Genomic DNA, 23,974 nt, shown 5'->3' on the forward strand with positions numbered 1-23,974 from the left:
TGGAGCAAGTTTTATTATTTGCTGCTCGCTTGGTTGTTGTTTTTAGAGCTAATTATGCTAGGGACAAATTGATGTTCCTTCTCCTGATTTTGTTCTCATGCAGTTCCTCTTCAGCTTCCCACCTTTTTTTCTTGCAAATTCTTATACATGTTCTGAATAGGAACATAAATCCTCTAAAGCAGTGGGTCTCAACCTTCCTAATGCCGCGGCCCTTTAATACAGTTTCTCATGTTGTGACCCCCAACCATAAAATTATTTTGTTTTCCGTATTTTTTTTTTGAAAATATGGGTTTTCCGATGGTCTTAGCCCTGTGAAAGGGTCGTTTGACCCCAAAAGGGGTCCCGACCCACAGGTTGAGAACCTCTGCTCTAAAGTGATTTTGGGGTCTCTTTGAAACCAAATGCATATGTCAGCTGTGCAACGCATATATTTACTAGCAATGTGATTGCTGAGTTCCAGGTGGTTCTCAAGCTTTGTGGAACTCAAAAGAAGCAAGATGTGTTTGCTCTGGAATTAATCTTTCAGCAGAAGAAAAGGAAACAGAAATATGTGAAGCATGCATTATTGTTTCACTGAAAGTTCTGAACAAAATCCCCAGCCAAGAATTCTTCTCCTGCTTTTGACTTGAAGTAGCAGCTTTGATCTCTTGAGTGTAATTGTTATAGATCAGCACTGACGCATAAATCCTGGAAAATCTTTGGAACCCAGGCAATTTACTACAAAAGTTGAAAGAAGTCACATTGGCTTTGCCAAAGAGGAAATATGGGGCAGTTAATTAATAGTACAAAATGCACAGTGACTAGTCGTGTAAGGATGTTGGTAAGATTCTTAACATTCTTGGGGAAAGGAAGAGAGACATAATTTTGATTTATTCAAATTCTGCTCTCTGAATAACATTGCAACCAAATACAAATAGCCCCAAATAAGGGTAGTGCATTAAACCTCATCTCCTCCATCCATGTAAACACAACATTAATACTGAAGAAATTAAAAAAAAAAATCCAGTGTTGGATTGCACGTCTGTGTTAATGTTCCTTGTTCAAGATTCTCACCCATACTTAGTTCTACATACAATAATCGGAGTGAATTGAATGGATTCACTTCCAAGCAAAAGACCATCAAGATTTTCCCGTTCTTTTCTCCCCCACCAATACACCATTTTGATTTTGTTTTAGTTTAACAACACTTGACTGAATTAGTTCCCCAAAGTCTGTAATTCTGTGGTTCCACCCTCCTGCTTAGTCATGATGTCCACTCACACCAAATGGATGCAAAGTGGAAGAGCTATTGGACTAATTTTCCCCAATCACCTGAGTTTATTAATTAATTAAATATTAATCCTTCTTGCCTAATACTTTCGATTCCAATTTGATCTGTTTTGCAAAGAAATACTTCAAAAAACTCGCTATAAAATGGAAGCAAAAATTGAATGTGATGGGTATTTTTCCAAGTCAGTAGAAGCACAGATCTTCTTGGGGTGTGTGTGTGTGTGTGGCTAGATTTGGGGATACAGCTGAGGTGTGAAAGGATGCAATTTAGGTTTGAAAAAAAAAGGATATGAACAGAGCAGGTGACAGTAGTGGGGAGTTGGAGAAGAGTCCATCTTGCAGCATAAGAGCAATGACTGAGTGATACCACAGAAGTGCATACACAATGCTGTGAATATTCAGAATATAATATATCACAAGTCCCATTGGTTGGATATGATTCCCATTCATCTAACGGGCAAGTCTGATGTACAGCTTACTGTATAGTGTTCTCTGTGGTTAGACAAAAGGTGTGTGACATAGGCAAATCCCTTTAATAAGGAAAAGTAGGGGCTGCTTTTGTTCATTTAATTCACAGGATAGTAATCTGAAGATCTTCCTTTACATTTCTTTTTTTTTAAAAAAACTGTGATATTATTAAATAGTAACATGAAAGCCTATATTCCAAAGAAGATCTGTGTGCAATTTTAAGAATCAAGATCTGTTTTACACAGTTACTGCCACCCTGGGTGCTGCCAACAGATCTGGGTAGTGCTGTCCCCAACCCCATACATTTTGTGTCCACCTCTTGGTCAATCAAGCCAAAGTCTTGTAGGTGGTAGATGAGTGGTGCTTTTGAGCAACGTCCAGCGACATCTTGTCCCAAAGCTCTACCGTTAGAACTGTTTGATGTGGTTTAAAAACAAAACAAAGCAAAACCAAAAACAACCAACGGGGTCCCACAATTTAAGAACGGAGTCCACACACATGAAACGGCTCCTCTTTTCAGTTTGCTTTCCATTAAGAGTTTGGTGGTGCTAGCTGTTGTTCTCAGCCGTGAGATATTTCAATGCAGCAAAGCCATAGCGGCGTGACATATCCTGCTGGAACTCTTCTTTGAGGGTCTTGAGACAAATACGGTACTGCTTGTTGGAACGGAATTTGGTGATGTCGAAGCTGGGCGCATGTGGCATGTGGATCATGTAGGCATTGGGAAGCACTGTGAATTCATATTCCTGAGGAAGACAGTCACAGTAAGAGTCAGCAAGAAGACCAATGTCTCATATTTCTTTTATGCCAATAGAAAAGAACATTTGCAGCTCAGGATTGAACTGTGGGGTCCTTGATGCTGTCTGAGCTTGATTGTTTTAGACAATTCATTATCCAACCTCATCAGCACTATCTAGTTGGGCAATGAAACATCTGCAAGGGAACCATCAAGCTCAGAGAGCAGCAAGGACCTCACCTTTCTTTTTGTCCTGTCTCCTCTCCCCCACAGTCTTAAGCATTGCAAAAACTGAAAAATAGCAAGTATAAGTGAAACATTGGCTCTTGTAAAATGATGGTCTGCAAATAAAAACCCTTTCTTAATCCCAGGGTAAATATATATCCCCTCCCTCCCTGCCTGCCTCTTTTCTTTTGTTAACTTGAATAAAATTGAATATGGCATCTGCTTGCTAAGCATGTGTACAGTTGGGTTTTGTAACCCCTCATATGAGGAAAAACCTGGCCAGTATTTACTCATGTTTGCTGATGTTTTTGAGTCATGGCTAAGACCTGCAAAAGAAGAAACCTGAGAATTCGTGTTAGAGAGGGAGGAGAGGACACTTAGGCTAGGTTTAAACCAGGGATGTGCGGTTAGGGGAGGCAGGGGAGGCAGAGCCTCACCTCTCTTCATGAAATAATAGTATATAATATTGTATACTATATATATATAGTATACAATATACTATTATATACTATATATATAATATATATATATACTATAGTATTATATATATATATAATACTATAATATTATATACATCCGTCCGGCCGCGCCTTGGAGCTGCGGAGGCAGAAATGTTGTCAGTGCTCCCGGATGACGAAGGCACGAAAGCGACTGGGGAACGACGAGAACCTTCCTGCCTCTGCTGGATTTCGAGCACGCAAAGTCCAGCAGAGGCAGGAAGGTTCTCGTCGTTCCCCAGTCGCTTTCGAGGACTGCGGAGCGCGAGCCGGCGGAGCACGCTCAGGAAGGCGGGGAATGGGATCACGTGTGCTGGAGGCTGAGGCAGCCTGAGCCTCCAGCACACGTGGTCCCATTCCCCGCCTTCCTGATGACGTCACCAGCCTCACCAGCCATAAACCTCACCGCACGTCACTGGTTTAAACCACCTTTGGAGCTGTTTGCAAGGCAAATAGAAGCCTAACAAGTGAGCATTCTTATGGTGAAATTTCACAGGACATATAGATAGAACTAAGTTCTGCTAAAGTTATTTGTTTAGAATAGCACAGCAACTTATCAACGAGATGAAATGCATAAAATGTTGAATCTTGGGGATTTATCATCCGAAAGTCTGCTTGCATCTGTTACAGAATAGCAATCCAAAACCACGTAAGCAATTCTCAAGAAGCTTTTCTTTACAGAGAGATGAAACTACCTATTAATCACTCTGCATTTATTGCAGGATTCTGGTAAAAAAATGAAAGCCTTTGATTAGCCACCCTTCAGTTTCTGAATGACATGTTGATGATATCGATACATCTAAAGTCAATGTTAGATTCAAATCCTAGCTGGGCTAAGAGAATTTTGAAGCTTTGTTTTGCCTTCTGCCTCAAAACAGTGATCTTTTACTGACATCAAAGCCTTTCTCTGCTGTCCTTTCATCCTTCCTCAGTTATGTTGCTATTCCAATTTTGCCAAGAGCAGTTGTTTCTCTTTACTGCTTACATATTTTTACGGTAAAAGTAGAGCCCACTGAGTTATCATTACTATGATAAATCTGAGGAGTAAAAGGAGAAGAAATACCAAGCCATAGATGTGCCTATCCATGAACTGAGCTTCAGCTCACTATGAATTGAACTTGATTTTAAAAAATGTATTTATCCTTTAACTCAGTGGTATCCAACCTTGGCCACTGTAAAACCTGTGGACTTCAACTCCCAGAATTCCCCAGCCAGCCATGCTGGAAGTTGAAGTCCACAAGTCTTTAAGTTGCCAAGGCCAAATGCCTCTATTTTAACTGCAGGCATTCTACAGATCATAAGCAGAGGCATTTTCTCAATCTTCATATATTGATGTGCTTTTCACAAGAGGTGCCAGGAATTTTAACTGGGACTCCTGCCCTACAAAACAGGGGCTATTCCCTCCCCATCCCATCCCATCAAGTCACCCCAGAGTTTTATCCTTTATTCCAATAAACATATTGATTCTAACTAAACTATGAACAAGTTACCCCAAAACTTAGTGACTTCTGAAGCGCTAATCCCACTGGACCCACTGTTCTTCCTTTCTATGCAGATAGTCCTTGACTTAACCATTTGTTTACTGACTGTTTGAAGTTACAACACTGAAGAAAAGTAACTTATGACCAGTCATTGTACTTTCAAACATCACAACATCCCCACAATCAAAATTTGGAAGCTTGGCAACTTGCATATATTTATGATGACTGCAGTGTTCTTAGATATTTGATTGCCATTTGGAATTGTCCGAGCTGACTTATCACAAGCAAAGTCAGTGGGGAAGGTGGATTCCCTTAACGATGGTGTGATTCAATTAACATCTGCAGTGATCTGGTTAACAACCATGGCAAAATAGGTCATAAAATTGGGCATGGCTTGCTTAATAGCAGCCTTATTCAGCAACAGAAATTTTGGTTCCAATTGTGATCATACATCAAGGACTACATTTATTTAGATAGATTTTTTAAAAATACTTTGAGGGACAAAAGTAACCTTCTTAAGAATATGCAATGGATTGGACTATTTCATTTGTACCTGTAAATTGTTCTATTTCTGTCTGAAAAGACTCTTGAGTTTGCATGTCTCTGTCTCTGTCTCTCTCTGTCTGCCAATCCATTCATCCAAAAATTAAAATTCATGCTTCATAACAAGGTTTCCCCAATATAATTTTTTGAGTAACATGCTTTGTTCCCAACTATGCAAAATGTTTTGAACATTTAATTTTGTTTGATTTATATTCTTTTTTTTCTATAGGAACTTATGGTGATATACTTGAACATCGTCTTTCCGTTTATTTCCACAACAACCCTGAGTTTTTGATTGGACTACAGGAAAATGATTGGCTCAAAACCATCCAATTCATTCCCAAGGTTGAAGACTGGAATTGAACCTGGGTCTACCTGATCCTAGTTTATAATATTGGCAACTGCAGTTCTATATGGGAAAAACTTTCCACTGTAGAGCATGAGATTGCTAACTGATACAAATCTGGTCTACCTTAAAGGATTGACAGGTTAGGTTTTTTTGTGGAATTATTTAAGAATGCAATATCAAGTTCAATATCAAATCAAGGCCATCGAAATTCGCCCCTTGCTCAAAGAGGAAATTCAAATTAACACATTTGTAGAATTTTCCAGGTATAGATGTCTGCTGTTCTTTGGTTCCTCCTTTCCCTTATTATGTGAGGAAGCAATTCATCTGGTCCTGGAGATATAAACTCATTCAAAGTAAACAACTATTCACTGGTATATATTTTTTAATTATTCTCAATCCTTAATCTTGCTAGTATTGACTGACGGAACAGAAGATTCATCTGAACTTCCTGTTTACTCTGAGATCACCATTTAACCATCTATTGAGGACAGGATTGTCCAATCATCCTTAACCTTTATCCATCTTTTCTTGCTCTGCATTAAAGTTAGCATTTCAAAGTTGGAATGGGAAGCATTATGCTCTCTTCCTGCAGTTCTTTGTTTTATTATAAGCAAATATTTTCACTCCAGGTTGGCTGCTGTGCACATAGCAGAATTCCCTTTGCAGGGAAGACAGGTTAAATGGTATTTTTTTTTAATAAACAGGTTCACTAGTGGACCAGCGAAACAGTAGTCTTTCTCCCCTCCCTCCATCATAGATGTTAGAAGAGGTATGCTACTTTTCCCTTCTAGTTCAAGCGACACGAAGAAAGGAAAACACATTTTCTTTAGTTTACTTTCAGTAGTCTACTACTGCAAGGGTCCCCAGCCCTTGGTCTATAGACTGGCATTGGTCTGTGTCATGCCAGAAACTGGGCCACGCAAACAAGTAAAACCCCATCTGTGGGATGTAGGCAGCATACAAAGCCACATCTCCTCCGGACCGCATAAAAACCTCTCCACATGGAACCAGTCCCTGGTGCCCAAAAGGTTGGGGCTACTGCACTAGTGGACATACCAGATGGAAGATGTCAAATATGGATGAGGCTCCTGAAAAAGCTCTTATTGTTTGAAACCACACATCTTTAAATTTCTTCCAAGTGAGTGATGTTTGTTTTCCCAGTACAGATGGCAGTAGGGGACTCTCCCAACTATGATCTACATAATAACTGCCAGCATTGTTTCCAAATCTGAACTCGATTTCTTAAGTTGTCTTCATTTAAAAATGGATTTTGCATGGGAGCCCGGTTGCTTAAGACTGTTGTTGAAAGAACCCTGTGACCATAATGTATAGGACCTGAGCAGCTGTGTCCTTTGTACATGTATCTGTTAACATTCTACCTTTTTAAACTGAACAGCTGGTAGACTGATACTGTACTTCTTGCATTTTGTACAAAACTGAAGAAACTGTTTTATGCCCTTAGCATTCTTTGCCAACTTCAACTCATTCTATACTTTAGCCTTTCTGATACTGTATGTACAAAGACACTATTATGAATCGTCTTATTGCCCCCCTGAGAAACATTTGCCTCATTTAAAGCAGTAAATGCTCCTTGAGAGGTAATGCAAAAAGTGAGCTGTATCTTTCCACCTGTTCTGGGAAAGTGTTTTGTAGAGAAGCAAAGAGCTAATTGTAGGGCAGACCTGCTAATTTAAGATGCCAGTTGCAAATTTAGAGGTGCTTGTTAGCAGGGCAGGGTACAGTTTAATTGTTACCCATCTTTTGATAAACTGATTACTGGATTGGGGGGGGGGGGGAGAATGATCCTACTGGGTGTTATTTGGCACAAAGACATTTTCCCCCATGAGACATAGTTTTTTATGGTCCTTCACTCTTGTCTCTTGGAATTAATTTGGAGCACCAAATGTTTATACAGAAACCTGAAGCCCATTATGCATGAACACTGAAAAAGAAAAAGAAAAAACCCAACAGCCCCACATTCTGAAGTGGAAAGAATCCTGGCTGGGTCGTTATGCTATATTCTAACCAAATGGAGCCGAGGTAGCATCGTGGGTTTCCTGCCTAAGCAGGGGGTTGGACAAAAAGACCTCCAAGGTCCCTTCCAACTATTCTATTCTATTCTATTCTATTCTATTCTATTCTATTCTATTCTATTCTATTCTCTCCTAGGAGTTTGCTCCTCACTGGCAGAAGGTTGGCTCAGCCTTCCATCCTTCTGAAGTTGATAAAATGAGGACCCAGATTGTTGGGGACAATATGCTGACTCTGTAAACCGCTTAGAGAATGCTGTGAAGCAGTATATAAGTCTCAGAACTATTGCTATTCCCCAGAACTGGGAAGAATAGACTGAGTGGCTATGCCAGCTTGCAGTTGTGGGAGCTGTTGATTAGGAAAATTATTCTATTCTGCTTCAAGTTAACAGTATCAATCAATTAATTTTTCAAAAGCAAATTAACTCTTTCATGAATGAAGGTGAAGGTGCATGTCCCTGGATAATGTTGCAGAATCCAATCTGGGTTGGACAAAACCAGGATCAGAGGTTTTGTCTTCTGGGTTTTCTGACTAGTGCTGGATATCATCTTGAGGGAACGTCTCTCTAGCAGTCTCTCTCTAGCACACTCTGCTAGAGAAAAGTGCCCTCAAGATGGGCTTTAGCATGGGTCTAAAAAGCTCAGAAGACAAAACCTCTGCTCCCGGTGATTGACCCAGATTGCATCCTGTCTTCCTTATTAGTGAATCTGAACAAGAGGGTACTCCCATATCTATGATGTAATGAGAAGCAAACTTTCTAGAGGATTCTATAAAAGCAGTATCTTTTATATTAAAAAAAGAATGGAGAAACAAATTGTTGCAACTAAAATTTCCTATTCCTCACCTGTGCATCCAATTCCATAATGTGTGCAACTTTATTCCAACCAAATCCAACAAACCTCCGGTCATATTCTGGACAATCCTGCCTTACCACAACATATGGCTCAAAATCTGCTTCCCATTCAACTCGATATGGTGTGGTGGCTGTTCGCCACTTGGCAAAATTGGTTGGTGCATGCCCTTTTGTCCACACGTGATACCTAGAAAAGATATTGATTGAAAGAATCACAGATGGAAGTAAAAGTTGGAATCAATTCACAGCGAGAGATAGGTGAGAGTAGAGTTTGGTTCATTTCTCTTCACCTTCAACTTTTGGGTTTGTTCGCTTGACAAGAAGTTTGATTCACTTCTTGACAACACTGCTGTCTCTACAGCAGTTCTGGACTGTGAGATTTAATTGCTGAAATTGTAAAAAATGGTACTTTGAGAAGATGTTGACATGCAGGTAAATGTTTTGTAAATGAGCTCAGCCACCATTCAGAGTTAAAATTGTTTTTTCTTCTTCTTTGTAATTTAGTAGTTTGTTTTCAAGGCATGCAGAATTTTGTGGAGGTGTTTCTGTCATCATGGCAGAAAATTAGATCAATACAAGCATTAAATAAAAGCCTAGGCAAATATTATCAGTGCCATCGAAGCTATCGTTTTGTTGCCATGTGTCATCTACACAATTTCATCTAGACAATCAGTTCAATTTACAGGAAAGGATCCTTTTATAATTTGTTAATTTTACCCATGTCACTGCCAGGCCTATCCAAACACAGCTACTATTCTTCCATTAAGACAACGATCAATACTTTTCTCTTGCATTTATTTATTTATAGATCAAATTTATATGGCCACCCATCTCTGGGCAACGTACAACAAAGTTATACACAGTAAACATATAATAAACCAGTCATTAATTAAGAAAACTTTTTAAAACAACAACAACAAGGCATATGAGAGAATAGACTGTGCTTGCTGTATCATTCCAGGAAGATATTGGCTACTGCTACGCATCGATTAAACCAGCCTACCATTACATCACTTGTTTATATATTAAACTATATTCCAAGGTTTACTTCAAAAGTCAAAATAGTCAGGCATGGTATGGTATCTAGATTTAATTTAAACATCAAGGACTTCAATGAAAATACTGGAAATATTCAGCTTGCAATTTTGACTTGATTTAACTTTGGAATCTAAAGAATCTTATTCAAGGCCTATGGTTATGCTCACAGAAAAAGCGTATGTGGGAAAAGGGTACAAAGAATCATAGGCTGGAAGGGACCGTGGAGGTATTTCAATCCAACCCCCTGCCTTATACCAGGAGGCCCCAGTGTTTTGGGCACCACAGAACTGTGGAGGACAGTTTTTTGACAGACTGGGTGTGTGTGTCATGGTTTCGGCATTGCCTGGATTTGCAAATGTGTGGATGGGTCTTTGCTACAGACCGGTGCTGTTCTGCAGCCCGAAGGTTGAGGACTCCTGCCTTATACCATTCCAGACAAATGGACATCCAATCTTTTCTTGAAAAAGCCCAGAACTCCAGAAGGAAAACTGGTCCATTGATTGTTTTCCTTCTCAGGAAATTTTTCCTTAGTTCCAGGTTGGACCTTGCTTTAATGTTTTCCCATCCATTGCTTTTCCTTCCCTCAGGTGCTTTGGAAATTAAGTCACCCCTCTTCTTTGTGGCTGACCACCAAGTATTGGGAAACAGCTATCATATCACCTCTAATCCTACTCTTCAATAGGCTAGACATACCTACCAAGTTCCCTTAATTGTTCCTCATTTGGTTTAGCTTCTAGTCCCACTATCATCTATGTTGTTCTTCTCCGCACTCTTTCTAGGCTCTCAGCTTCATTTTTGTATTTTGGTGGCCAGAACTGGACACAATATTCCAAGTGTGTCCTCACTAGTGCAGTATAGAGTGGTACTAACATTTCTCATAATCTTCTTGCTATGCTTCTGTTGATGCAGCCTTTTTTGCCAACTGCAGAACATTGCTGGCTGTACTTAAGTGGTGAGCCCATAGTGTTGTCCATTAGGAAACTTAGATCACTTCAATGGTTACTACTGTTGAGCCAGGTAGTGCCTGTTCTACACCTTTGCATTTGGTTAATCCTGCCTAAGTGCAAGACCTTACTTCTCTCACCACTGAACTGCATCTTATTGGATAGGGCCCAATGCTTCCAAATCATTCAAAAAGGAAATATTCCTGTTCTGTCTAGGATAAAAATCTAATTAAAAATACATTTCAAGTACAGTTATTGTAATATGCTAATAACTTTTAGTGAAATCAGGGGATAAAGGAGATGTCTGTATTTATTCTTTATTTGGGATATTTATTATTTCCTTAGATACAAGAAGAAATGGTAAGAAGAATAGTCCTACCGGGTAAGGCCAAGGTCTCTCTATTTCTGTTTTTGTTTCTTACAGTGGCCAGCAAATTGTCTTTGAGGTGATAGAGATATGTCCTTCTCCCATTGTTGTTCAACTATAATTGGCTTTTTAAAGTATGCTGTCTCTGGTTTGAAGGTGATGTTAATCAAAACCTTGATAATATCTGGGTATCTGAAGAGAAAATGAGAATGCATTCCTGCTATAGCCCTACAGAATCCTATAGAGATCAAAATGCCCAAACACGGTTCTACAATGAATCTGTGAAGACTTCATTAACTTATCTAGGACCAGGAGTGACATGATAACAGTGCTTCAATATCTCAGGGGCTGCCACAAAGAAGAGGAAGTCAAGTTATTCTCCAAAGTGAAGAAGTGTGGGGAAAGATGAGGCTTGACAAACTGAGGAACGTCCAACACTATTTTATTTGTAATAACAGCAAGGAGTCATACAGGAGAGAATCGCCCGTTCCTTAGCCTGACAGCTATTTAAGGGAGAGCTGTCAGGCCGAGGAACCAATCAGTAGATCAGATCAGCCCGCCTTCAGCCATGCCGCGCCTGATTGGCTAAGGCGCAGCATGGCTGTTGCTGGCTGACAACAGGGGGAATTCCCCGGTCGTAAGTCGGGGAGGAAAGAATACAATACTCCTTCCCCCCTAGCGAGGACGCATGCGTAGCCGTGGAGCATGCGTAGTCGCTTAGGTAGGCTGAGCGGCGACGGACACGCCCAGAACGCCTCAGAACTGGGCAGACCGTCGGAGAAGGAGGTGGTGTCCGTGGGAGCTCCTCCCTGAAGGGAGTGGAGCTCCGGGCGCCATCTTGAAGGCCTACCCCAGCCGGAGGAGGAGGCGGAGACTCAGGAGCAGGTAGGCAGGGCCGGGGTGGCGCGGCCGCTGGCGGGTTTGAGTCAGGGAAGTTCGAATTGTTGCGAGGGACAGGTTGGCCTGATTGAGGGAAGGCCAAAGTCGGTTGCAATGGCGGAGCTGGTAGCCCAACGGGGGCTGAAACGATGGAGGGCTGTGGAAGGCGGAAGGCGCCTGGAACAGTCTCTGGCGAAACTTCTTGCGGCCTGGGCAACTGCCACGGCTGGGGAATCGGGTGCGGCGCCAACCCCAGGGCCTCGGGTGGAATTGGCGAGGCCGACCCTGCGGGGTTGTTGTGTGGATCCAAAGGTTCGCGGCGCCTTAATTGATCCACGTGGCGGCGCCAGTCTGCACCGTCGGCGGTCCGGACCCTGTAAGAGCAGGGGCCGGTTACAAAAGTGACGGTGGCAGGCACCCACTTAAAATCCCCGGAGAAAGCCCTTGCCCATACTGGATCGCCCTCACGGAAGGAACGAGGAGGGGGTCCCAGGTTGCTCGGCTGTGCCTCAGAATAGGTTGGGTGCAACCTATCTAAGGTGGTCCGCAGGCGCCGGCCCATCAGCAGCTCAGCTGGGGTTTTTCCGGACAAGGGACACGGGGTGGAATGCTGAACCAGGAGGTAAGCAGCCACCCTCGTGGGCCAGTCGCCCTTGTCCATTCGGCCAAGGGCGTCTTTGGCCGAGCGGACAGCGCGTTCCGCCCGGCCATTGCTGGCCGGATGATAGGGAGCGACGAGGGCATGCCTGATGCCTTGGGTGGCCAGGAAACCCTGGAACACGGTGGACGCAAACTGAGGACCATTGTCCGACACAACGACGTCCGGCAAGCCGTGGGTGGCAAACAGGCGCGTTAGTGCTCGGACAGTGGCCTCGGCTGTGGTGGAGGTCATGAGGACGAGCTCCACCCAGCGCGAGTAAGCGTCCACCACAACCAGGAAAACCTGACCTCGGAAAGGCCCGGCGAAATCCAGGTGGAGGCGTGACCACGGGCCGCGGGGAATCTCCCACTCCCGCGGCGGGGCCGCCGGAGGCGCTGGACGGGAGACCTGGCAGGTCGAGCACCTGGCAACCCAGGTAGCTATCTCGTCGTCCAGACGGGGCCACCAGACATAGCTGCGCGCCAATGCCTTCATGCGCGCTATGCCAGGGTGGCCCTCATGGAGGCGAGACAGCACCTGGTCACGCAGAGTGGGTGGAATGATCACCCTGTCCCCCCACAGGAGGCACCCACTGTGAAGGGACAGCTCTAACTGCCTGGCCTTGTAGGGGCGGTGGCCGTCGGGCACCGGCCCCCCAGGCCACCCCCGCAGAACCCAGGTCATCACCTGGGAGAGGGTGGGGTCGGCCAGAGACGCTGCTGCCACATCGCCCGCAGAGAGCGGCAAGGCCAGGTCTGCAATGGCCAAAACAGACAGGCAAGGCACTGTCTGAGGGTCGGAGACGGGCAAGGGGCAGCGGCTGAGGGCATCAGCGTGCCCCAGCTGCTTGCCAGGGCGGTAGACTAGGGCATACGAGTATGCCGCTAGGAACTCTACCCAGCGTGTCATCCGGGGTGACAGAATGGGAGGGGTCGGACGGTCACCGGCCAGAAGCCCAAGGAGCGGCTTGTGGTCAGTGAAGAGCGTGAAATGCTGTCCGTAGAGGTATTCGTGGAACTTTTTTAACCCCGGACAAGGCAGCCAGAGCCTCCTTGTCGATCTGGCTGTAGTTTCTCTCCGCTGGGGAGAGTGTCCGGGAATAAAAAGCTATGGGGGCTTCCGAGCCGTTGGGGAGGACGTGGCTCAGGACCGCCCCCAAACCCACGGGGGAGGCGTCACACGCCAGAGTCAGGGGCATCCTGTCACTATATTGGACTAGGACTGCCTCTGACGTCAGCATGTCTTTGACAGCCGCGAACGCATGCGCTTCGCGGCTGCCCCAGCGCCAGGCTGCCGATCGGTCGAGCAACCGATGCAGCGGCTCGGCTAGTGACGCCTTGTGCGGCAAAAATGGCGCGTAGAAATTTAAAAGCCCCAAGAACGACTGCAGCTCCGCCTTAGAGGCGGGGGTGGGGCGTTCTTGATGGCTGCGACTTTAGTAGGGGTGGGGTGGATTCCGTGGGCATCAATGGAGAAGCCGAGGAAATCCACTTTAGGCACAGCAAATGAACATTTGCTGCGCTTTAATTTGAGACCCGCGCCCCTAAAACGGTCGAGGACCTTCCCCAGTACCTCGAGGAGTCCTGAGCGGCTGGATGCAGCGATCAGGACATCGTCGAAATAGGGTACAACGCCAGGGAGCCCATGGAGCAAACGCTCCATGAGGCTCTGGAAGATCCCCGGGGCCACGGAAACGCCAAATTGGAGGCGGCGGCAACGGAAAGCCCCACGGTGGGTGACGATAGTCTGCGCAGCCGCCGCTTCGTCATCCACCGGGAGCTGCTGGTAGGCCTGCGCCATATCCAGTTTCGCAAAAATACAGCCCTGCCCCAGGGAGTGGAGCAGGTGCTGTACGACAGGGACTGGATAGGGGTTTGCCTGAAGGGCCAAATTGATGGTTGACTTAAAATCGGCGCAGAGGCGTATGGAACCGTCGGCCTTCACAGGGACCACTATTGGGGTCTCCCAACGCGAGTAGTCAACAGGCTCCAATACGCCCTGCGCCAACAAGCGGTCAATCTCCTCATCAACTTTGGCCCTTAAGGCAAAAGGCACCCTGCGGGCCTTCAGCCTAATGGGAGCAACCTGGGGATCTAAATTAAGAGAGATGGGGGTGCCCTTGTATAGTCCCAGCTGGCCGTCAAAGACGTCCGCGTAGGCGGAGATGACAGCAGCTACGTCAGGGGGCGTGTCTGAGATGGAGTGCACCCCCTGCACGGAGAGACCAAGGGCGGGGAACCAATCTAGCCCCAGTAATGCGGGGAGGGACTTCTCAACCACTAGGATTGGCAGGCACCCCGAAAACCCCCCGTATTCAACCCTGACTGTGTGACAGCCCAGGGTTGGGATAAGTGACCCCTGATAGTCTCTTAAAGCCACGGGGCTAGCAGACAACTGGCGCTTAAGGACGCCAGGGCAAAGTTTCTGAAAGTCTGCCCAGGCAATCAAGGAGCGGGACGAGCCGGAGTCCACCTCCATTACGCAAGGCGCGCCCTCAATGAGGACTGACGCCTTGATTCTGTCCGCACCTGCGGAGGCCTGGTAGATCGCCTCAGCAGGGGCGGCTGCTGGGCCTGGCTCCACGGTGTAACAGCTGGCTTTCGATCGCGGCTGGCGACGGGGCTGCTGCTGCGGTCCGGCTGTCATCTGCTGGCCTGTGGCTCCCTGGGATGGCGGTGGTGGTAGCACAGCTCGGCAAACTTGGGCCAGGTGCCCTTTCTTCGAACACCGGCGGCAGATGGATGCCCGGAATGGGCAGGCGGACCGGTCGTGGCTGCCTCCGCAGCCAAGGCAGGCTGTCACAGTCTGGCGCGGAGGTCGCGGATTGCGGCGGCTCCGCAGCTCTGCCAGGCGAGCCACGAGTTCTTCCTCTTCCTCAGCTGGGCTCGGAATGGGCACCAGCTGATCAATGAGGCAGGTCTGCGCTGGGGAAGATTGAAACGGGTGGCGGTCCATCTCAGCGACGGATTGCTCCGACAACTCCGCCGCCCGTGCCTCAGCGACCGCCTCTGACAGGGTGATTTCTGGCCGAGCCAGGAGACGCCTCCTCAGCCGGCGGTCCCTGATGCCGCTCACGAATTGTTCCACCAGGTTGTCCTCCAAGTCTGGGAACTCGCAGGGTATGGCTGTGGTCCGCAAGGACTGGAGGAACTGGCTGACGTCTTCGTGCGGCTTCTGAACGCACTGGCGGAAATCGTACCGCCTGGTGATTTTCGATGGGGTCGGGGCGTAATGTCCCTTCAGCTTGGCCATCAGCGTGTCCCAGTCGAGGTCGTGGACTGGCACTGGGGCTGCCAACGCCCGGGCGGCGTTGAACATCGGGGTTCCGCAGCTACTGAGGAAGAAGCTGCACTTCTCCTCCATCGGGATACCCCGTTTCCCGTTGGCTCGTAGGAAGCACTCAAATCGCTCCAAAAATCCCGTCCATCCCTCTCCCTCGGTTCCGAAGGGAGCGAACGGGGGAAGCGAAGACATTGCGGCTTGAAGTTGTGCGGCTCGGGGAGCTAAACTCAAGCGGCTGTGTAAAGAGGTCGGGTTCCGTCAGGGTCGTCGCCTCAGGAGGATCCCACCTTCGTCGCCAGTGAAGAAGTGTGGGGAAAGATGAGGCTTGACAAACTGAGGAACGTCCAACACTATTTTATTTGTAATAACAGCAAGGAGTCATACAGGAGAGAATCGCCCGTTCCTTAGCCTGACAGCTATTTAAGGGAGAGCTGTCAGGCCGAGGAACCAATCAGTAGATCAGATCAGCCCGCCTTCAGCCATGCCGCGCCTGATTGGCTAAGGCGCAGCATGGCTGTTGCTGGCTGACAACAGGGGGAATTCCCCGGTCGTAAGTCGGGGAGGAAAGAATACAATACTAAGCACCCCAGGGCAGGCCAAAAAGCAATGGATGGAAACTAATCAAGGAGAGAAACAACCTAGAACTAAGAAAAAAAATGTGTGACAATTAATCTGTGGAACAACTTGATTCCAAAAGTTGTGAATGCTCCAACACTGGACGTTTTTAAGAAGGTGTTGGATAACCATTTGTCTACCTTTCCTACCTAAGAAGGAGGTTGGACTAGAAGACCTCCAAAGTCCCTTCCAACTCTGTTATTCTATTCTTATAAATATATTACTTGTTGCCTGTTCTAGCAATATATATTTCTATTCTACCACATTCTTCAGAACAGGGATGCAATTAATAAAGAAAATAAATAGCATCTGTGTGTGTGTATGTATGTACATATGTGTATGTGTGTGTGTGTATACACACACATACATACACATACATGTGTGTGTGTGTGTATGTATATAATTTTGCATGCGTGTATTCATTGCTTAATATTTTCCAGAAGTTCTCTAGAATCATTATAGCAGCATTTATTTTGTTGTTTCTTTTTTTTCCAGAGTGAACCATAGAGAAGATGATTACAAATAAGTTAATGAGAGGATTGCCAATTTTGTTTTGTTTTTGTTTTATTTTGACTCAATGTAATTGCATTCAAACTTGTTGACATGGACAGGTCATTGGTCAACACACATTAGTGCAATACTGAAAATTCTCCTTGGACAAGGGACTATATGATGTGATTTTCTTTTTCTAAAATTCCCTGAATAATCAGAGAGCAAGTAATTGCACTGTATTTGGAAGTAGATTTAGAGCAGCAGCAATTAACTTAGTCCGAAACCTTAGTAGAGCAAAGTTTAATTTTTCTCTACAGACAAGGAAATCTTCAGAACTTTAATATAAAACCCTTGAGACAAATCTACAATGAAGCCATCCATTATTTTCCATTACAAAGCTCTCATACTCAAAATATCCAGGCCACCACAACATTTGCTGGAACAGAAATAAAAGGTAGACATTTACCATGGAAAACTAATTTATATGTCACATATGCCCAAAGGGAAAAAAAAGTTAATCATTTCAGAAAACAGGAGACCAAATAATAAAAAAAAAGTTTGGAATGCTACAGGAATGAGTAGGAATCATTGTCATACAAGTTTTCCCCCATTAGTTTGGCCTTCAGTATTTACTAACAACTTATTAAAACCAGCCTGAAAACAAAGGTAGAAATGGTTAGATGATGACGTGGGCTGTGAGAAGATTGGAACAATCAGGTGGCCTGAGAAAAAGATGTGAAGATTAGCTGTATGGAGAGATACTGACAGTGACGTGCAGTCAGATGAGGCAAGTGAGGCACAGCCTAACCTCTCATCATCAGGCAGTGAGTCATTCAATGGGAAACTTGCCTTTTGGGAGGAATGACCCAGCTTGGCTCCCGCTTTCGATCTGCCGCCCAACGACTGAACGGAAAAGCGAAGAGGCAGGAGAGATAAAGCAGGAGCCAAGCCGAGTCATTCCTTCCAAGAGGCAAGTTTCCTATTGAATGACTCGCTGCCCTAGACTCGAAGGGGGGATGCTTCCTCCACTCCGTCCGCTCCCCATTTGCACTGCCCTCGCCCGACAAGCGAGCCCCAGATTCCGTGCAGCTCTGGCAGGTGGTGCCGTGGCCGAATCCCAGGGCGGAGGGCGGCAGGTCGCAACTGAGCATGCATGACTGTGAAATTCTGGGAGTTGAAGTCCACAAGTCTAAAAAAATTGCTGCCTCACTAGCTATAAACCTCACTGCACGTCACTGGATACTGATAATTCAGAAGCTCTGTCTTTTTTTGTGATGTCTTGTTCTCTATGCAAAAAACAACCCAGTGTGAAAGTAAATTCTATGCCTGTGGAAAATTTGATTGATGATGAAGCAGAAAACTGAAATGAACATTTACATGATCTTATTTTCCAGTAGATTTTTCTTTTAACTAGGGATGGAACAGTTGTTTTCTTAATTAATAAATGTTTGCAATTTCTTGCACAGATTACAAAGTGATACTGGTGGAATTTATTTTAAGGGGTGTGGGTTTTCTTTCTTTATAAACAAACACATCAACTCTGCTTTCTCCTGGGTCACCTTATTTAAACTAAATTGAATGGGCACAATTCATCAAGCACTACAGCCAAGCAATCAGAGCAGTAGGCTCAAATGAATCCTACCTTTTTAAAATGAATATTTCAGAGAGCAGTTATGCTAGATCTGGGGTGTTAAACTCATGGCCTGTGGGCCAGATGCGTCATATGCTGGCTACGCCCACTCCTGGTTTAGTGAAGGGGAAAAATTGTGATACGTCACATTGATGTTGCCGTGACAATGCAAATTTGACACACCTGTGCTAGATAGATCAGATACAATGCTTGTTGTGGCCCACCAGCATCCAGCAGAGCTGGAGCAGATTCGGACAGTGAGAAAGTTGGGGAGGAACATGGGCCGGTCCTGGAATATGGGGAAAGCCCTGATGAGGACTCTGTGTCAGAGGCAGAGAGGGGGCCAGAGCCGTATGCCAGTTATCAGCTGCCTTCAGAGGCAGACATCAGTGAGGCAGACGAACAGCTGAAGCCTGTTTCCAGTGTGCAAATGTGCAGAGTTGCCAGTTGAAGGGAACAGCTAAAGGACAGGGATCGACTTGAGGGTAAGGCCACAGGTGGAGGATGAATGGCCCCTTCTAGAGGAAATTAAAGAAGAGTGAAAGGGGAGTAGAGTTTGCAGGAGACAATTCGTTCACTTAATTGGTTCATGATTCTCCGAGACTCCTTGCCAGGTTTTGCAGGTATCAGCCTGTCAGCTCTCCAAGCCAGATAAGGTCTGTGAATGTAAATCCTCCCTTGAAAGACTTTGCTAGATGTGAATGAGAAGGCTTCACAATAAATTAATAAAAGGGTTTTTTGTGGGGACAAGGAGTTTGCTTCATGCTTTCGTGAAACCTTGGTCAGAACAATGTTATCCTAAAATGAGGGAAATGTATTGTTGCAAGGACCTGGCAAGACAGATTGCCATTTTAATAGGATCTCCAGCACCTGGGTCCCAAATATGTTTGCTAGCATAGGTTGCCAAGAGCAAAAATACAGCTAAAGTTTACTAGCTCACTATTATGAAAGTGGTGAATTGAATGGATATTTATGAACACACTGAAATGAAACATGGACACAATGGAGTTGCTGAATCCAGAAATGGGACATTCAGGATTCAGGAGATATTATTTCTACATGGGATTATAATCCTCCTTAAGGATCACCTTTATAGTCTGAGATTCCTCGTGGATCCCGTAAATCTTTTTGTATTCTGGTAAACTCAAGAATTACCTTGTAGTAGATAGTTGCTGAAGATTGTTCAGAAAGTGCAACTGTCTAAGAATACAATCTGGCTGCATGATTCTGAAAGATTCCATATAAAGTTCATATAATCAGTTTGACTGAGAATTGGTTGTTTTCTGAAGCCGATTCAAGGGTGTTCTTTACATATAAAGACTTACAGTATAATGACTTTGACCCAAACTGATAATAGGACTATCAATTTCAGAAAACCATTTTGAATAACAGAATTGGAAGGGGTTTTCTAGTTCAACTCCCTGCTCAAGCAGGCAAACCTATAACATTTCAAACAAATGGTTCTCCAATCATTTCTTAAAAATATTGGAGCACCCACAACTTCTGGAGGCAAGTAGGGAATAGGGAACCTGTGGTATGTTCGTTCCAGTGGCGGGTTTCAAAAATGTTTAGAACCTCTTCTGTAGGTGTGGCCTGCTTTATGAGAATGGCTTGTGGCCATGTGACCGGGTGGGAGTGGCTTGCTGGCCATTTGACTAGGTGGGAATGGCTTGCGGCAGTCATGTGACTGGGTGGGCATGGCCAACTTGTAAAATGTGGTGAAACACACTTAACAACGCTCTTGCTTAGCAACCAAACTGTTGGCTCAGAAACTCTGGCATTTGAAACACACAAGTCTTAAAGCTGTCAAGTTACAAGACCCTTGCACCCCTAACCCTTTAGAAAAAACAACAACCCAGGGGTGTTCAAACTTGACAGCTTTAAGACTTGTGGACTTCAACTCCCAGAATTCCTCCTCCAATCATGTTGGCTCAGGAACTCTGGCATTGAAGTATGCAAGTCTTAAAGCTGTCAAGTTACAGGACCCTTGCACCCCTAATCCTTTAGAAAAAAAACCCCAGGGGTGTTCAAACTTGACAGCTTTAAGACTTGTGGACTTCAACTCCCAGAATTCTTCCTCTCACTCTTCATCTTGATGATGTGCGGACGGGTGGGGGGAGGGAGCTGGAACCGATTCTAAACGGCACTGTAGATTTGTGGAACCTTTTCTATAGAAGAGGTTAGAACTGGCAGGAACCCACCCCTGGTTCATTCCATCATGAGTTAATGATCAATTCTCCTTTTCCATGATGAGGCTTAGGTTTTGAAAAAATTTTTTTTTAAAAAAATAAAGAATTGTTTCAAATATTACATTGCTAGTCATTGCTGACTAAAGGGAGCGGTGCTCATTTTTGTTTCAAGGCCATTGACCCAGTGCTGTTCAAAGACATTTCTGTGGTCATGTGGCCAGCATGACATCATGAAGCGCTGTCACCTTTCCACCAACGTGATACCTATTAATCCATTCATATTTGCATGCTTTTGAACAGCTAGATTGGCAGGAGCTGGGAGGATGGGACCTCATCCCCGTTAAGGACAGGACTCACTCCTGGGTGAGGATGGGGACTCACCCCTGGGTGAGAACAGGACCTCACCCCCGTTGCATGGCACTCAAGTCTTCAATTTGAGCTGTTGGTTTTCTGACTTTTTTGGGTTTTGTGTGTGTGTGTGCGTTTTCAAAATGTTTTTTGAAATACATTACATTGTTACAAATTGAAACTTGTTCCTTGTTTATGAGGAACCAAAAAACATATTTACTGAAGCCTTGTAATATTGAATACTTTATTGTTCAAGGATAATTGTTTTAGTTCTCAGTATTCTATAACTCATTTTAAATGATGTTTTTATAATTGGCTTTTACTGTGTTTTATTTTTTTGTAAGTCACTTTGATCCATTAAGAGAGGGGAGGACATCACAAACACACACATTCATACTCACATACGTCCTTCGGGGAGGGGGAGCAGATGGAGAATTTTCAGAAGATTTAAACCAATTTCCCACCAGGTTCCACAGCAATCTTATTTCAGAGATTTCTTACTGAATGTACTGTAGTACAATACTAATGTGAAAAATATAATATCTATTCCACCCTCCATTTCTTTAATTTCTAAGTTTTTTATTTTTTTAAAATAAATATATCAAATCTATGTGTGAACATTGTGAATGTCATACATTCTAATACAAATAATAATAATTATGATTAATAAGATTAATTATAATTGTTACATTATTACCCTCCATTTCTTAAAAGGACAGCAAAACTGCCTGTTTTCCTCTCCTTTTAAGACACAAAGCTTTGATTGATGTCTGTGTGTTTTCCCTCCTATTGGAACCCAGGCAGAGTAACAAAGAATCAGTAGCTTTAAAAAAAAAATCTTTCTTATGCTTTATTGTCTAAAATTCTCCAATCTTAATCCTTTCAAATTAAACCTCCAGACAACCTCCTGAATCTCAAGGAAACAGTGTAAATGGTTGGCTCATTTTAAGTAATAACAGGGAGAATGAGAACACATTTCTAACCAAAGTTTAGAATGTTTTAAATGTACACTATTGTGTGCCTTCTTTTATACCCAATTGCTTAAAATAGAGAGAGAGGGAGGGAGGGAGCAAATCTTTTGAATGTGTTAAACAAAATGCATGCAATACCTGAATGTGAAGAGTGTCCCCATGTCCAACATAGATAACAGCTCTGCCTTTGACTTTGGAAAAGAGAGGCGGTAGCGGAGAGTTTCAAAAGCAGGTACAATTAGAGCTTTTCTTGTATTGGCTAAGTCAAGTTGGCCAACAGATTTCCTGGAAAAGAAACAGCAAATAAAAATCAACTGAATGTTAAATTAGCTTTCTAGAAAGAAGTAAGCAATACAACTGAATTATATTATTTTCCACAGAGAATGCTATATTTGGTTACCATTTAAATTTTCATTTACAGGCAAAGCCATTGTGTAATGCATTAATAATTGCATTAACCGGAAGCACAATTGACAAATACTTTTAGTTAGAGGTACCAAGGACATTTCTACTTTCCCTGATAAGGGAAAAACAACCCACACATAGATTCTGTTCCGCAGTAAATAACATTCACAAAGCGCTGCTCCAAGTGTGAAAAATAAGATTTTCATTTTTTTCTGTTTGAATTTTTAAAAGCTCATCATTCATATGTTTATTTCCCCAATCTATATTCATATATGTTTGCCTATAAGAATTATCAGCCACTCTTTGGCAATGCTGAAGATGAATTACAGAATTGTGGTTGAAGTTCTCAAGCAGCAATGTGAAAATGGAATAAGATTCACTTTTACATCTCTTGGGGTTTATTTTTCTGAATAAACTTTGGATTTTTCTATTAGCTTCCTCTCAAGTATCTTTCTGTGGCTGTTTTATAAATGAGGCAACTCTTTGCAAACTTTTCTGAAAATTATTTGAAGTGTCTGCATCACATTTATTTTTCACTGTATAAAGGTTAGTATATTTTGTCAGCCTCCTATTATAAGTTTTGGATACTTTTTCTGTTTCCTTTCCCACTCTCCTTTCCTTCCATCAATTCTAATTGACCCAGCGAACTGCTTCTAAAATAAATAAAAAATCTTTTATAATCCACCTCCTCCAGCTGCCAAGATTGTTCAGTGTTCATGACACTCTTAACAATTCCACCCCCAGGTTTAAGTGATACCTTCTTCTGTTGATTCGGCACAGATCTTGGTGTGACGACAAGATAGTACTAAAGCAAGGAAGAGGAATACTGAAGTCAGTTATGTCTCGTTAAGTGTGCTTGGTCTCAGCCAGTTAATGTGCCTTCATAGCAGTCTCATGGACAGACCATCATTTCATGTTTTTCAGCTGTCATAATAGACTTCCAGGATTTTATTTTGCTCACTGGAAGTAGGAGTCAAAATAAGATCCAAGATAGTTGGAAGAAAGATCCTTACAAGGAGAGGGTTGTAGTTTGCTGGTAGAGCAAATAAGTTAATGCAGAAAGTACTTGACTTTATCTAGTTAGGGGTGGAAAAATGCTCACAATGGAATTGCTGTAAGGTAAGGTAAAGGTAAAGGTTCTCCTCACACATATGTGTTAGTTGTTCCCGACTCTAGGGGGCGGTGCTCATCTCCGTTTCAAAGCCAAAGAGCCAGCGCTGTCCGAAGACATCTCTGTGGTCATGTGGCTGGCATGACTAAATGTAGAAGGCTCATGGAATACTTTTACCTTCCCACCAAAGGCGGTTCCTATTTTTTCTACTTGCATTTTTACATGCTTTTGAACTGCTAGGTTGGCAGAAGCTGGGACAAGTAATGAGAGCTCACGCTGTTATGCGGTGCTAGGGATTTGAACCGCCAAACTGCTAACCTTTCTGATTGACAAGCTCAGGGTCTTAGCCACTGAGCCACCACATTTCTTTGGAATTGCTGTACAAATTGTCAATTCTATAGAGAAGTCTTTGTTAAAGTATGGTCCGGGAGTCAGGAGGTCCTCCAGGAACCTCTCAGGGTCCCAGAAATCAAAATTATTTGTCAGTTAATGTTGAAAAATAATACAATATTAAAATTCCATCAAATAATTTTGGGACTGATAGTGGCAGCAAATGTGTCAATTTTAAATATTGATATTTATAATCAAACAAAAGCCCTTTTGGAGTCCTT

General features: G+C 43.9%; 1 protein-coding gene across 3 annotated transcripts in view; it reads right to left on the reverse strand.

The window, feature by feature from the left end:
* Positions 1-853: 853 nt before the first annotated feature.
* The window catches only part of LARGE1 (LARGE xylosyl- and glucuronyltransferase 1), a 352,715-nt gene continuing 329,594 nt past the window's right edge, over positions 854-23,974 (reverse strand). For all 3 annotated transcript variants that reach the window (XM_081957172.1, XM_081957171.1, XM_081957173.1), the window contains exons 13-15: positions 21,986-22,132; positions 8,444-8,639; positions 854-2,483 (exon numbers count right to left, since the gene is read on the reverse strand). In XM_081957172.1, coding sequence (XP_081813298.1) covers positions 2,286-2,483; positions 8,444-8,639; positions 21,986-22,132 — 541 coding nt within the window. In that variant the 3' untranslated portion in view covers positions 854-2,285. The remainder of the gene's footprint in view (positions 2,484-8,443; positions 8,640-21,985; positions 22,133-23,974) is intronic.

This window comes from Natrix helvetica (genome assembly GCF_964273705.1).
Source record: "Natrix helvetica genome assembly, chromosome: 6".
NCBI classification, from domain to species: Eukaryota; Metazoa; Chordata; class Lepidosauria; order Squamata; family Natricidae; genus Natrix; species Natrix helvetica.